A 13,630-nucleotide genomic window follows, 5' to 3' on the forward strand; every position below is an offset into this window, starting at 1 on the left:
AGCTGTCCTGGGTCTGTATTTTTCTCCTGACCAATATTTTGACATACCTTGCACTTCTGTAGCATTTTCTGTGTGCCTCTTCAGTTGGACTTGGACTTTCTCACTGGTGCATAGTGGCATTAGTTCTCAGTTTGGTTCTGCATTTTACTGCAGCTGTCACTTGCCTGTCGTGTTTGGCTCTCCCTTAAATTCACACCTCTGCAGGTAAGTGTGTTTTGAAGTCTCTAAACCTTCTGCTTCCTTGGCTTGACTTACACCTTGCCACTTCCTGGAGGTTAAGCACACGTGCCTCTCTAGAGGTGGAACTTTGCAGCAATGTTTGAAAGTGTTTGAGGTACTTAGGCTTCTGAAGAATGGGACAGCAAGAGGGCAGAGACTTGTGATAAGGAAATGATGTAAATGGGAGAAACATGATACAGGTAGAGATCTGACATGTTAGATTTGGGATTTGTACCTTGTGTGAAATAATATTTATAGTATAAGAACAGGAGATGGAGATTTGGGAACAACTGAAGAGTGTTTGGAAGGAATTCTTATAACACATTTCTGTGTATCCTTATACATGCTGACTCTTCAAGAAGCACTATAGTACTATCAGGGAGGTAGCTTGATCATGAAATGATTTTAAACTGATTAAACTAGCTGCTTCACCATGTGTTCTGTTCTTAAACATAGGGATTATCCCATTGGCATAATTGGGAGTGAATACAGTGTTTCATATCAGATTGTCCTACCACACTTACTGTTTTAGGACACTAGTGGCCCCGGAGATGCAGTATCACTGGTGTGCTGCTGAGCCCTGTCCTTCCAAATCTGGAGCTGAGCTTTAGCTGCAGATTCCCAAAGGGAAGACAGCAATGCCTATGATCACTGGTTCCAACGGCATTGAATCAAACTCAGCATTGGCATGCTCTATAAATACCTCCATGTGTATCTGTATATAACATCTCTGTGTGCAATCTCTTTCTGTGTAGAGTTTTTTCTGAAAACTATTCAGAGGAAATAAGTCTCCAAATGATATAAAGAGAACATAAGTGACAGGCTGTTTCCTGTGCTTGGCTGAATCGCATACAATGTGCTTAATTAAAGGTGCGCAGTGACAGGCTGCGCTCAGCAGGCAGTGCTGGGTAGTGTTCAGAGTCCTGGGTGTTGAGTGAGTTTCTTCTGTAGCACAGGGTTTGAAAGGATCAGTGAGATGCTGAGCATCTCAGTGCCTCTTTCATTCTCCTGTAAATTCTTACCCCTGTACAAGCACCTTTTTTAACTTTGAAGGGTTTTTTTTTTTAGGGAGCAATGCAGACCTGTTATCTTCCTCCTTGTGCTGACAACACAGCTGAAGGCTTCAGCTGAAACTGGAGTGTCTGTATTATAGCTTCCTCATTTGAGTCAAAGATGAGATCCAGCCTAGCCCTTGCCTTTTAATCTGTTGCGGGGCTGGGCTGGTGTCTGGTGACGCACTGAGTTAAGCTGGCTGGAGCGAGTTAATAGAGAAGGCAAAAGGTGTCAAGCCCCTGCAGAATGGCTCAACTATTTGCAATGCCTGACCTGTATCCTGAATGCTGAAAAAAAGATGATAAAGCTGCCTCACAAGAAATTGCAGAAATTTTTCCTTAAAAAGGTAAAATACTTTTTTTATTATTTTTTTTTTTGCTTACTTGCTTTAATTTGGTTGATGACCAAGTTCGACAACTGCATTGTTTTTGTGCTGTCAACCTTGTGATTTCTTTGCACTGAGATGCCTTGAACTGTTCTCTCAATGTAATGTTGTTCTTATCTTGTGGTCTGGGACACAGTGAAAATTCACCAGACTTGAGTGGCATGCTACAGTTTGATCACAGATACAGTTTGCAGATTCTGTCACCCTCTTGTGTTATGCTACCTTTTAACATTGCTCCTTGACTCAGTGGCACTGTATATTCTAAATCTGTCAAGCAACTTAGTGCTATGTTTTTGCAGCATATGAGAGAGAATGCTTCTCATTGACTGACGCTCATTTTAAAAAAAAGTTGGTATTAAAAGGTATGTGTATATGTTACATGTGGGCTGTATATTTGTACTCTGTTTTCAAATATACCCACACAACTCACTAGAGATATGGAGACATCTAATAGAAAACAGTATACTTTCAGGTAGAATTCTGTTTAAAGCTGGGTTTAAAACTACCCCTAGATCATATGTTTCTGTGAAGCACTATACCTGGCTAAGTGCTGTGGTAATTATCTATCTGAAATAGCATTATTTCATATCTGCATTATCTGTGGATCCTGTTTTGGCAACATATAAACATTTATCCCATAGATTATGAAAACATACAGTGTTGTTTTTCTTTCCCCCCTCCTCCCCTCCTTCTCATCTTGGCTACTCATATACACATTTTATTAGTGGCTGCTTAGAAATGCAGTCTGTTTATTCTGTAGAGTATCTCAATTTTCATGCAACGTGTTTGCAGTTGTAGTCAGTTGGAATTTTGCATTTTCACTATGCTGTATAATTTCACATATGAGATTTCATACTGATATCACCTGTTTCAAAATAAAATATTTGACTTGGTTTGTATACTAGTTAAAATAGTTTTAAAAGGGTACAAGAATTGACAATTAGGTTTCAGTGCAAGTTAGAATCTGGCACACAGTTCACTGATTTTTGGAGCGTTTGCAGATGCATATGGTTGGTTGTACCTCTTTGGAGTAAATTTTCACTACTTAAATGTTGACATCACAGTTGTACTGTTGAACTGTCATTTTAGGTTTTCTTATGTTGATTGAAAAGAACTTTCCCTTTTGCTAGTGTATATATTCCTTCATGCTGGCAATATCTGGTCAAATGGTCATAATTCCACTGGGATATAGTAACAACTGTGGATTTTCTGCTATACCCTTGACTATAGGACTGAAACCACCCAATTGATTAACATGGATTAAAATGCTAGAGAAAGAATTATGCTGGATTTTATTTTAATGTAATTTTTGGACATTTATTTAACTGAGCTACTAGTTTGAAGTGACAATGAGAAGATGGGTGCAACCAAGATGGTGTTAAGCATAAGTTATCATGAAAATAGCAGTATGTCATTGGGAGTCTTGGGAGTCTGTTCTCACAAAAAGATCTGTCTGTGTGGTACTAAAGAACAGAGATACCAAATATCATCCATGTATTGATGATTCCTGTTATTTCTCTGGAGGTGGATTGAGCATTTTCAACAAACCATGTTCTTATTTGGGGTAATGTGTAAAACAAAAATGGGGAAAACATCTGTAACCCTTCTAGGACTTATTAAGATGTTAGCTTGTAGAGGCCTTTTTCTGGATGGTGGGAAAGGAAGGCACTGTGGAACAAGTGGCTACATCCTGCCCTATGTTACGTGTGCATACTTTGGACTTGAGTAAGTGCATGAAAGTATTAGGACAGAAACTTGACTCAGACTGGTGCTCTACCTTGATTTTGAGTCACAAGAATTAATAGTGTATGTCAGCCTAGATTGCTAGTTAGTGTTGAGAATTTTTTTCTTCCTCTTAGATGTCTGTTGCATGTGAGCAGGCCATGTTGTGGTTAAGGAAAAAAAGGAAGTAATCTGCAGTAGCTGGAAGGTGAATTAGGTGAACTATGTCTTTGAGGGGTGACTGGGAAGAACTGATAGATATTTTCTGAGAGGTTTTGCTGTGATAAATATGGAGTTCAGTTAATGATTTCTTCCGTTATGTGGCTACTGTCACAGCAATATCTTTTTGAAGCAAGTTTTGAGAAGGACTCATAGCTCCTTTCTTGCTTTTATGAATATAACTTTACTGTGATCTACCTGATGGCTAGCCTTGTGTGTTTATTTTTTAGGTGTTGGTGCAATTAAGTAGTTAAAAGAACATGCTTGATACAGAAGAATGCTCCAAATTGACAAGTTTCTTAAAATAAGTAGATCAGACCTTAGCATGGCCCTGTATTTTCTGGGAAAAGATTATCTACTGAAGAATGACATCAAATTTGATTATTGCAGTAAACATCTCCTTCATAGCTTACGCTTCAATATTATTTACCAAAGCAGCAGTTGAACACCTTATCAGATGTTACTTGGCTTGCTGTTTGTGTAGACACCAGCAGCTCTTGGGCAAGTGAATGATTCTTTTTGTGTATGTGAGGAGTGGTTTCAGAGTTGAACCTTTAAAATGACTGTATTGAAAACATAACTGAGATGTTGTGTTTCAAGTTCCCAGAAGCACACAGTGGTTCCTAAAAGAACTTTTTTCAGGACCTACAAAAATTATTTGGTAAGAGTATATTTAACAACTGTGTTGCCTACTGAACCTTGAAAGGAGTGTTGTCTTTCCAAAGAAAAGGACAGCTGCTTAACATATGAGAATGTCCTTCCATGTAAATTTCTTCTGAAAAGCTTTGTCTGAAACAATTGTGTAAAGGAGAGAGGTGTTCCTCCTGTAGTGCTATAACACTGATATAGTATGCTTTACAAAATGATTATGCACGGAAAATACAATATCACATAAGCTGTTTGATTTAAGAAATGGATCTGAAAATAATTGCTTGTAGTAAACTATAATTCGGTAATTGAGTCAGCATGAAAATAAAAAGCTGGTGAAAAACATTTTGATTTGAATGGCATTCTGGCAGAGAAAAATAGGTTTTCTTAAAAATGGGTAAATTATAGCTTCACTGTTTGAGTAAGATATAATCTCTCCCAATAAGAGAGAAGCACTTAAAGCAAAACAATTAAGACCTTAACTGATGCACTCCTTTACAGGGATGTGGTGCTGTAAATGCTGTTTGTGTGATTTATGGAAATGCGTATGTTTTTTGTAGCATTAAAAGAGAGGATCTTTAATTTTTTTCAGCATTGTGAAAAACAATTTGGTAATGACTGCAGTATTGGCAGAATATTGCTCTGTTGTAGCTTGTGATAAATGTCTCTGCCTTTTCACCATTGCCACCAATAGAAGTTTCTGTCCTTAAGGAATATGTGACTGAGTCACTGATGCAAGGGAGAGCAGAATGAAAAGATATCTAACCACCAAAGGAATCTGACAGTACGGACCTCTTAGATGTCTTTCTGTACATTTGCACATGGGAGAGTCATACACATGGGCAAGGTATTTTTGATCTTTATGATGTTTATGGTGTTGATTCACATTTTTTGTAAAACAATATATTTCATGCACATGTCTATAAAAGTCGCTTTTTGTCATATGCATGCTTGTCTGTTGTGCTCTCAAGGACCTAGCCAGCCTGACTTCAGGGACTGCTCTGTCTTTGGTGATGCTGCCAGTCCAGTTTGGATGGGAGGCTGGAGCCCTTTATAATGGAAGGATTTTCAAATAATCTCCCCTGCTCCTCCATGCACACCTCCTGTAATATTCAGTGACACAATTCCTGTCCTTTATGACGACATTGGTTAGTACAGTGTCAGCTCTTGGAAGCATGGGGAATTTTAGGGGTCTTTAACTAATTTGCATGTTATGCAACGTGACTGTTGCAGGGCCTCTGTGTTAAGGTGCCTAATCTGGCAAATAGGCTGCTTCTGTCGTGACTGTGACAATGTTAGAGAAAGATGAGGATAGTCCTTTCCAAATGTGTTGGAGAGGGTGAAAGGCAAGCAAAATAATTTGGGGAACTCTTTGAAATGAGTATATGGTGTTTCTCTTATGCTTTGTTTTCTACATAAGCTACCAAGAGGGGTGTGTTTGCGTGTGTGTGTGTGTGTGTGTGTGTGTGTGTGTGTGTGGAGGTTTTTTCCTATATCTAGTCCAGAGAAGGTACAGGTTGCCTCAGTTGCTAGCTGGAGCCAGCCTCCTTGGCTCAGGCTGCAAAGACCTAGGTGTTTGATTCACGTGGGCTTTGATTTGTGTATGATGTTGTCCCATCATGACCGCTATTGATATTGCTTTGTCTTATGAGTACATGCTAATGAATCTTCATTCTACCACTGTGAAGACTAAGATAAAAAAACAAAAGTACTTCAGCTTGGCAGTTGTAGGGATGCTGTTGAAGCCAGGTGTGGGAAAGTATTCTTTGTTACACTCAAGCTAGAGGGCCTCAGACTGTTGAGCTTCCTAGAGCTGTTGTAGTGTGGAGCCAGTAAGGCTGCTGAGTGGGTTTTGAGGATGATGGGTGATTCTTGAGGATGAAGGCTAATCAAGACAGGCATCTTCCCAGCATGGTAAGGGGAGGAGAACAGGTTGGAGCTGGGACACCAGCTCAGGGTAGAGCTCTGGAAAACCAGCCTTGTGCAGTTGCTGCAGCTGCTGGAGGAATTGAGGGATATGGAAGACTGGACTCCATTTGTCACGTCTGCATATGTGGGGCCAACTGCTGCCCTGTGTTTTGCAGCAACATCTACCTGCCTCTCTCTGGGGCTGTGGTATAAGCAGGATTGGGCGGGGGGGGGAACTGTTTTGCCACATGCATTGGTATGTTTCTCAAGGCAACTTCCTGCCTTCCCTAGAGTTAACTCCAATGCTGTATTTGTCTTCCAGCTGTAAATGGATGTTAAGGAATAACTAATCTTTTGAACATGAAATATTAACTGCAAGTCCACAGTTGTTTTTATAAGGAACCTTGCTGAAAGTTGTGCTCCAGAAAGTGTGTAATTATTCAAAATAGTCTAGGTTCTCAGTTCCCAGAACAGGTACTGTTTAGGTGTGATCACTTCAAGCAAGTGATTGCGTTGAGAGAAATGACTCAAACTAACACTTAGAGCAGCTGTTTTCTGGAGAGAGGAAAATAAAAAAAACCTGGATATGATTTCTGGTTGGGCTTAAAATGAAAAGTTGCAAGCAGGAGCAGTCTTGTCCTCCCACTCTTAGTGAGAGATGACATTCCTGGTCATTTAAAAACTTTCCTACTGCACCTTCAGAAGACAAGTCTTAGACTTGTCTGTGTGACACTGCCATATTGCTACTGCACTGAGTGGCAGAAGATGCAACTATGTGTTTTGCTGATAGTTTATTTTGAAAGATTGCAGTGGGAGCTTTCTAAAGCATACAAGTCTAAACTTTCCAAGACACTACAAAACAAGTGTGGTTTTGGATGTGTAGTACTTGTAGCTAAAGTATCATGTTCAGTTTTTGGTGTCAACACAGAACAAAGCAGACTGCTCACAAAAGAGGAAACTTCTATTCAAGTCAAGGCAAAGAGTTTTAAAAGGAAAGCAAGAAAATTCAGAGTTTAGTTTGGCTACAGTTGTGTATCGTAGTACATATACATATGTAAAACTAATATAAAGACAAATAATATGTTTATACTGACTTTCAGTTGTGTATAAAACACTGCACAATGCTTTTGCATGTTACAACCAAAAAGTTGTATTCCTATATAGAAAGAAGATTAAGATTGAATATAAAATACTCCTGAATTTAAATTTATTGATGGTCACTTTCAAAATTGCAGTGGAAACTAATCTTTACACTTCTTTTTTGTTCTTTTCTCATGCAACAAGACCTGTACATATTTCTGCCCTTTATATTGGTGTCAGTGTTGCAAAGGAGAGCTTTATTTGAGGAAAGTGAGAAAAGGTTTGCTTTAGAGCTAAGCAACATTATGTATTTTTCTTCTCACCTTATTCTCAGAAATAGCTGAACTAGTCAAACTTGAAAGCTTGCAAAAGAGTTGAGCCTGAGGCAGTCTTCTGGCATGGAAAACTCCAGTCTAAATAGACTTGATTTGGTAGAAATAGACACAACTGAAGTATAATTCTATGATGGGGATGTGTTGGTGCATTCAACAGGAGGTGGTGCTTGTGGAGGTGGTGCAAGAGCCACAGCACTGAGGGAGAATGCAATTCAGCTCTTCAGCACCATCTTCACCACATCCTCCTCCTCCAGGTTGAGCGCCTTGAGCAAGACCATGCCAAATTCTGTGAGCACAACTCAAAAATGTCTACTTAGACACATGACTTACCAGGGAGACAACCCTGCTGTCCATGGGTTGTGAAACTGGATAGCAAATAGAAATCAAGCCCAGTGTGAGAATTTGTACATAGTGAATGTGCATCAGTGCGACTTGGGTGGAGCTGTGTCGGCTTGTCATTAGCTATGCGTGATGTAGCAATCATTTCCAGGTCTTGAAAGAGCAGGGAAGCATACGGACAAGAATAGCAGTAGTTATGTGCAACAGATTGATGTATAATATGAAAAACCTCTCTGAATTTCTGTTATGAATCAAGGAAGTAAAATATATGCTGTATTTTCTGAGTCCAAAGGCTGAATGGGGCTGACGCATGATTCCTTACTAGGTAGGCTTTCTTCTTCCCCCATTAAAAACCCCAAACAAATAGAAGAACAAGTAAAACAAACAAAAAAACTCCCACCCAAAACCTGACAGTGATGCAGGAGGACCTGTGGAAATGCCAGCAAATTTCTATCTCCTGGGTGTACTTGTTGACCTCCTATAAAATTGCTTATGCAGAGCTTAATACTTTCTTAACAGTAAGCTTTTGATCTAGTTTGAGACAGACCTTGGTACTGCTTTGAGAAAAGCTGTACAGTTTTGGCTAAGGAAACAGCCTGGAGATGCTAAATGCTACCAAGTAATCCCTGTTTTCAACCTGCCACAACTCTTCTGTGTTCCTTACTTGCAGCACAGCTTGGACTGTGCTACCAGCCTGTTGCCTGCCTTGCTCTGCTCCACTGGGCATCTCTCCCAGCTATGACACACCATTGACTTCCTGGGAGTGCTCTTGTCTGGGGAGAGCAGGACCTCACTGTATGGGGATGTGGGTGTGCTCTCAGTTGGTTTTACCTCCCTGGCTGAGAAGGACTACTAGATCTGTCTCCTGCAGGTTGTGTTTCACCGACAGACTCACATTTTGGTAGGACTGGGAAGGTCGTGGAATAGAGTCTACCTGAGGAAGCTGGTAGGGGCTCCAAGGTGGCAAGAAGCACTGATGGAGGCTGAAGAATAGAGTGGAGATTTTGACATTAACCTTTGTAAAACCGATGTGAATTTCCTTGCTATTGCTAGCCTAGTATGTCCATTAAATATGTCTTGTAATTTGTTATCTTGTTTAAACAATTGGTAGATAAAGAGGAAGACTACCTGAAACACCACTGTAAGATCAAACAAAAGAAAACCAACAGAAGACAATTATGTGTACTGTTACACACTTACATGCACTAAGCTTTGTCTTATGTAGATGTGTATCAGAATAATATGAAATGTTCTCCCCAAATCTTTTCTGCACAGGGGTGACATCTTCCCTGGAGCACAGAACTGTAGTAAGATCTTTGAAGACTGGTTGCTATAACTACTGCCTGAGGGCCTGGTGCTGAGTGTGCAGAAAAGCACACTCTTGGATGAGGCTAAGCATTCTCTTAGATGAGGCTTTCTAGTATTTCGCAGATTTTTGTACTGTACAGCAATTTCTTGAAATGGGCAGTCAGAAGTTAAAATTCAGGTGGAGATGTATGTATATCATACCTTCTTCCCCTTGTTTTCTTTTACATTTCTCTCTCCTTTATCAATATGTGTGGCGTTGTGCAGTGTCCCTTAAAGAGATCTTACATCTAATTCACTGCTAATTCATGGAAGTCCTCACCAGAAATACCTTTTTTTTTTTTGTCTGGAAGCAAGTGCAGGTGCTTTGTGCTACAGGATCTTGCCACTGGCGTTTGGGAAATACCTCAAGGCTTCAAATATGTCCCTGTAGTCTGTGTGTTGGGGCAAATGCTAGAGTGGCATAAACCCTTTAAATAACAACTATCTTCTGAGTTTCAGAAAGGAGCTCCCTGAGTGGTGACTCCTTGCTGTACTCTGCTGCTTGCTGCGCACTCCCAAAGGCACTGACTGGTTAACTTTTACGGCAAAGTACAGGTAGATGGATGTGTATTTGTTGTTTGTTTGTTTTTTTTATTTAAGCTAAATCAATGCTGTGTTCCCTGCTATGAATATGCTTTGAATCTCAAGTAAGAGAAATGTGCAAGAGATGAGGAGCTGGCAATCTTAAAAGGGTGACTATCTCTATCTGCTTAGCTACACAGTAGAAGGAAGGAAATGCCCCTATAATTACCTTCTGAAAGGATCTTTCAAATACCTGTGCGTGGTATCAGATTAAAGCATAGAGTTTAGGAAAGTATTGCATGAGAACTGTTCTTTGAAGTTTACTTGATTTTGGTATGTAAGAAGAATGGGAAAATGTGATTTCTTAGTGCCCATGACACAGTGCATTTGTCAAGTGCAGCTGTACTCTATCTCTGGAAGACAACTGACATGCTTTCATACAAAGTTTACTTTCTCCATATCTTTCTGTATTTTTTAAGATTTTTGTGGTATGGCTTTCTGCAGAGAGAAGCTTTTTTTGATTTGTTTCTGTTAGTGACTCCTAACTGTGGTAATATTCAGGTCAGTTATTGCAGCTTTTGCCCCACACTTTAACTGATGGGTTCTAGCATGCTGGAGACCCCGTTTGTTGAAAAAGGTACTGAACAGAATTTGGCATAGCTGGTATCTTTTGTCTGCAGTGTGTTGGGCCTCATTCTGTACCTATCATAGCACTTTCAGAGTAGCCCTGTGGCGTAAAGGGCTGTAACTTCCATGGATACCAAGACCAGAAGTAACAGCATTCCCTATGCTTTTAAGGACTGCTGTTCCTGTAACTTGGCTGTGCACTGTACATGCCCTAGCTTTTGATGGACCCCTGAATTCTCCCTTTGCTGAGTAGTCCCATGCTGTCCACTTCCAAAACACTTCACTGACAACTAGTGGGGACTCATGATGAGGAGGTAGTTAAAACAAGCATGGTGAAGGAGCAGAACTTTGCATCATGAGATACTCAGGCTTGATATTCAGGAAACTGACTCAGACTGGAGTCATCACCGTATTCTGTGAGGCTTCTGTGATTGGTATGAAAATGTGACACAGGGGTGTGGAATTTGTCTGCAGAGCTAGTAGCTCAGCAGCTTTTTTCAGGACAAAGCCAGTATGAAATAATTTATGTACTTTCCTCACATTTATCCTGCACTTAATTTTTTTTTTTTTTTGGTAGCCTGTTATGTGAGCTTAATGTGTATACTACTACATTTGTACTGCCTCTCAAAAAAACAAAATGCATTACAACTTGGAAACTTAGTAGAAAAGTCATGGTCAAATGAGTGAGAAATCTACAGCCTGGCAGAGAAGTCTGAGGCAGAAAGTGATGTTTGCATGAAAGATACTTGAAACCTATAAACCCCTCTCTAAAGCTGTAACTTTCAAGGAAATACAGGTTTTTTGGTTCAAAGATGATGATTTTCAGGGTTTTTAGCTTTGTGGTCCATTGAGTGATTTTTCTTGGGATTTTCTTTTTTTTGCCTAGATGTGCTCATGGATTCAGGGGACTGCACATTTCTTCATGAATTCTGGCAGCACTCAGTTCATAGTGTTGACATTAGTCAGTTCTTATTTTCTGTACAGCTAGTATGCTAGATCCTTTCTTTTAACTAGAGCTTGTGATGATAATTATCAGTTTCTTGTTCTGAAAATCAGAGCATTCTCACAAAAGGCTTGATGCTCAGTGGCTCTAAACACATACTTTTCTCTGCATGGAAATTTGTGAACCTACCTGTAAGTGCTTTGTGTACTGCTATCATTCAGGTTATTTACCCTTTGTTGAAATGCAAAGCTCATGGTGTGCTTTAGAGGCGAGAATGAATTGTCTGCTTCAGGAACAATTATGAATATCTTGTGTGAGCAAGCTAATTTCTTTCCAGAACCAGCATTTCCTTTGTAGGTATTTTGAAGAGCAGTTAATAATGTGGGTTTGTTTTTTTGTTTTTTTTTTTTTTCTTTTCTCTTAAATTTATTCCTGTTCAATTTCTTAGCTAACTTTCTGACATACCTTTTTCAAAGTTATATTTATTATATTTGATAGCTTTCTTTATCTTGGTACTTTTTAGTAAATGTTCCTCAGTTTCAGAAAACAATGATAATGGCTTTCTAAATGGCTTAATTCAGTAAAGTGCAGTACTAGACTTGTCACTGGCTATGATCCTTTAACAGCCCAGATCCTTTCCTGTTCCTTTTTACTGGCAGAGAAAGTCATTCATGAGTCTGATGGCATTTGATACAGCATATGAGAGCACTTCAATACTTTAACCTTCTTATGTTGCACCTGAGTAGACTTTACAAGTCACAGAACTATTCTTATAGAGACTTTAAATTTTTCTTTCTGTTCTTAATGTTCATGTATTTCTTTAGCTATCTTTTGGGTTATATCTAGTTCTGTACATCTGTCAGAAATGAACCTGAATTTGTACCATAATCTATGCTGATATGCACAGGGCTTGTTGGATAAACTGGGGAAGACTGAGAAGGGAAGAAAAGAACCTTGACTGCCACAACATATTCAAGCATATTCATCTTGCACACCTGCACTTAAAATTTAATTATACATGTGACTAGATGTAACCTTTATAAAATGTGGAGAAAAACAATGTGAACATACAGAATTTCAAAAATAAAATCCTTCAGGTATTTTTATATCTATTATATGCAATATCATTTAAATAGTACTTGCAGTTGTGGTGCAGTAGGATTGCTACTTGTACCGAATTGTGAGTCCAGTGTAACTCCTGTTGAAATTTTTAACGGTAAACTATATCTGGTCATAATAGTTGTCATCATGTCTGAAGGTTCAGAGCCTGAAATACCACTAGTGCCTTTGGGCTCATCTAGAAATTTTGAAATGTACCAACAGTAGAGTAATTGCTGATCTTGCAATAATACAATGTTAAGTTTTGTTTTGTTTTGTTTTTTAATAATGCTTTTGGAAAGCCAAATGAGAGGCAATGATTAGGATAGTGGGTCACAAGTGAGAATATTTAGATGCCATTGCTAGCTTTGTTCTATTAGATTTTGGTTGAATGTTTCTGCATCCTGAGCCATGACATCCTTAACTTACAGCTTGTGGTGGTTGTGCTTTTGTGAAATGAAGTTTATGGACAGAACTGTTAAAGAGTATTTCTTCTTGTTTTGAAATTTTCCCCTTCTCAACTTACTTTTCAGGTATCTTCCCTAAGTAAAATTTGGGTACACAATGTAAGCAGCATCCTCCAACATGCATTCAAAGTCAGATCCTCTGAATGTTCGAGGTTCACTCTTGAATGTGTTGCTGTTGCTGAGAGGTTCCCTTTTGGTGTATAGCAAAAAGAGATTTGAAGGATTACTGTTTTGCCAGAATGTTTCTATCAAGTCCGAACAACCTTTTCTTGTAATCTCTCAGTACTAAAACCTTCCTACAGAGATGGGTGAAACTTCACTCCTTTTTACTTGTTTTTAGATGTAGGCTATTCTGGAAAAATTGTTTTTCTGACTTGACTTTAAGAAGAAACATCACTCCCAGACTGAATCTAAGGCACCTCAAACTACCAGTGTTTTAATTTGTTTAATTTCCGCTTAATGGAAGACTAGTAGCTGAGCATGGATATTTTTCTATCAAGTCTGTTGTACCTTCTCCTTGGATTACACCCAAAGGTGGCAGTTCTGAACAATGGAACTCCCTTTTCTTCATATAAATGGGATTTTAGCTTCTTCCTTTGCTATATGTTCAGGTTGTCGCCTGTCCTCTGACATCATCCCTGAATTCTTTGCATTGATTTCCCATTTGTTTTGTCTGTTTCCAGGATTCAGCACTGTTGCTAATAGCAAAGCACACATG

General features: G+C 39.2%; 1 protein-coding gene across 1 annotated transcript in view; it reads left to right on the forward strand.

Moving 5' to 3' along the window:
* The first annotated feature begins 1,165 nt into the window (after nucleotides 1–1,165).
* Nucleotides 1,166–13,630, forward strand: part of RPS6KA2 (ribosomal protein S6 kinase A2) — a 248,790-nt gene continuing 236,325 nt past the window's right edge. Inside the window, exon 1 of the mRNA XM_050315637.1 lies at nucleotides 1,166–1,618. Within this exon, the coding sequence (XP_050171594.1) occupies nucleotides 1,571–1,618 (48 nt within the window). The 5' untranslated portion in view covers nucleotides 1,166–1,570. The remainder of the gene's footprint in view (nucleotides 1,619–13,630) is intronic.

Source organism: Myiozetetes cayanensis, unplaced genomic scaffold (assembly GCF_022539395.1).
Source record: "Myiozetetes cayanensis isolate MyiCay16 unplaced genomic scaffold, myiCay2020 scf2-11, whole genome shotgun sequence".
NCBI lineage: Eukaryota > Metazoa > Chordata > Aves > Passeriformes > Tyrannidae > Myiozetetes > Myiozetetes cayanensis.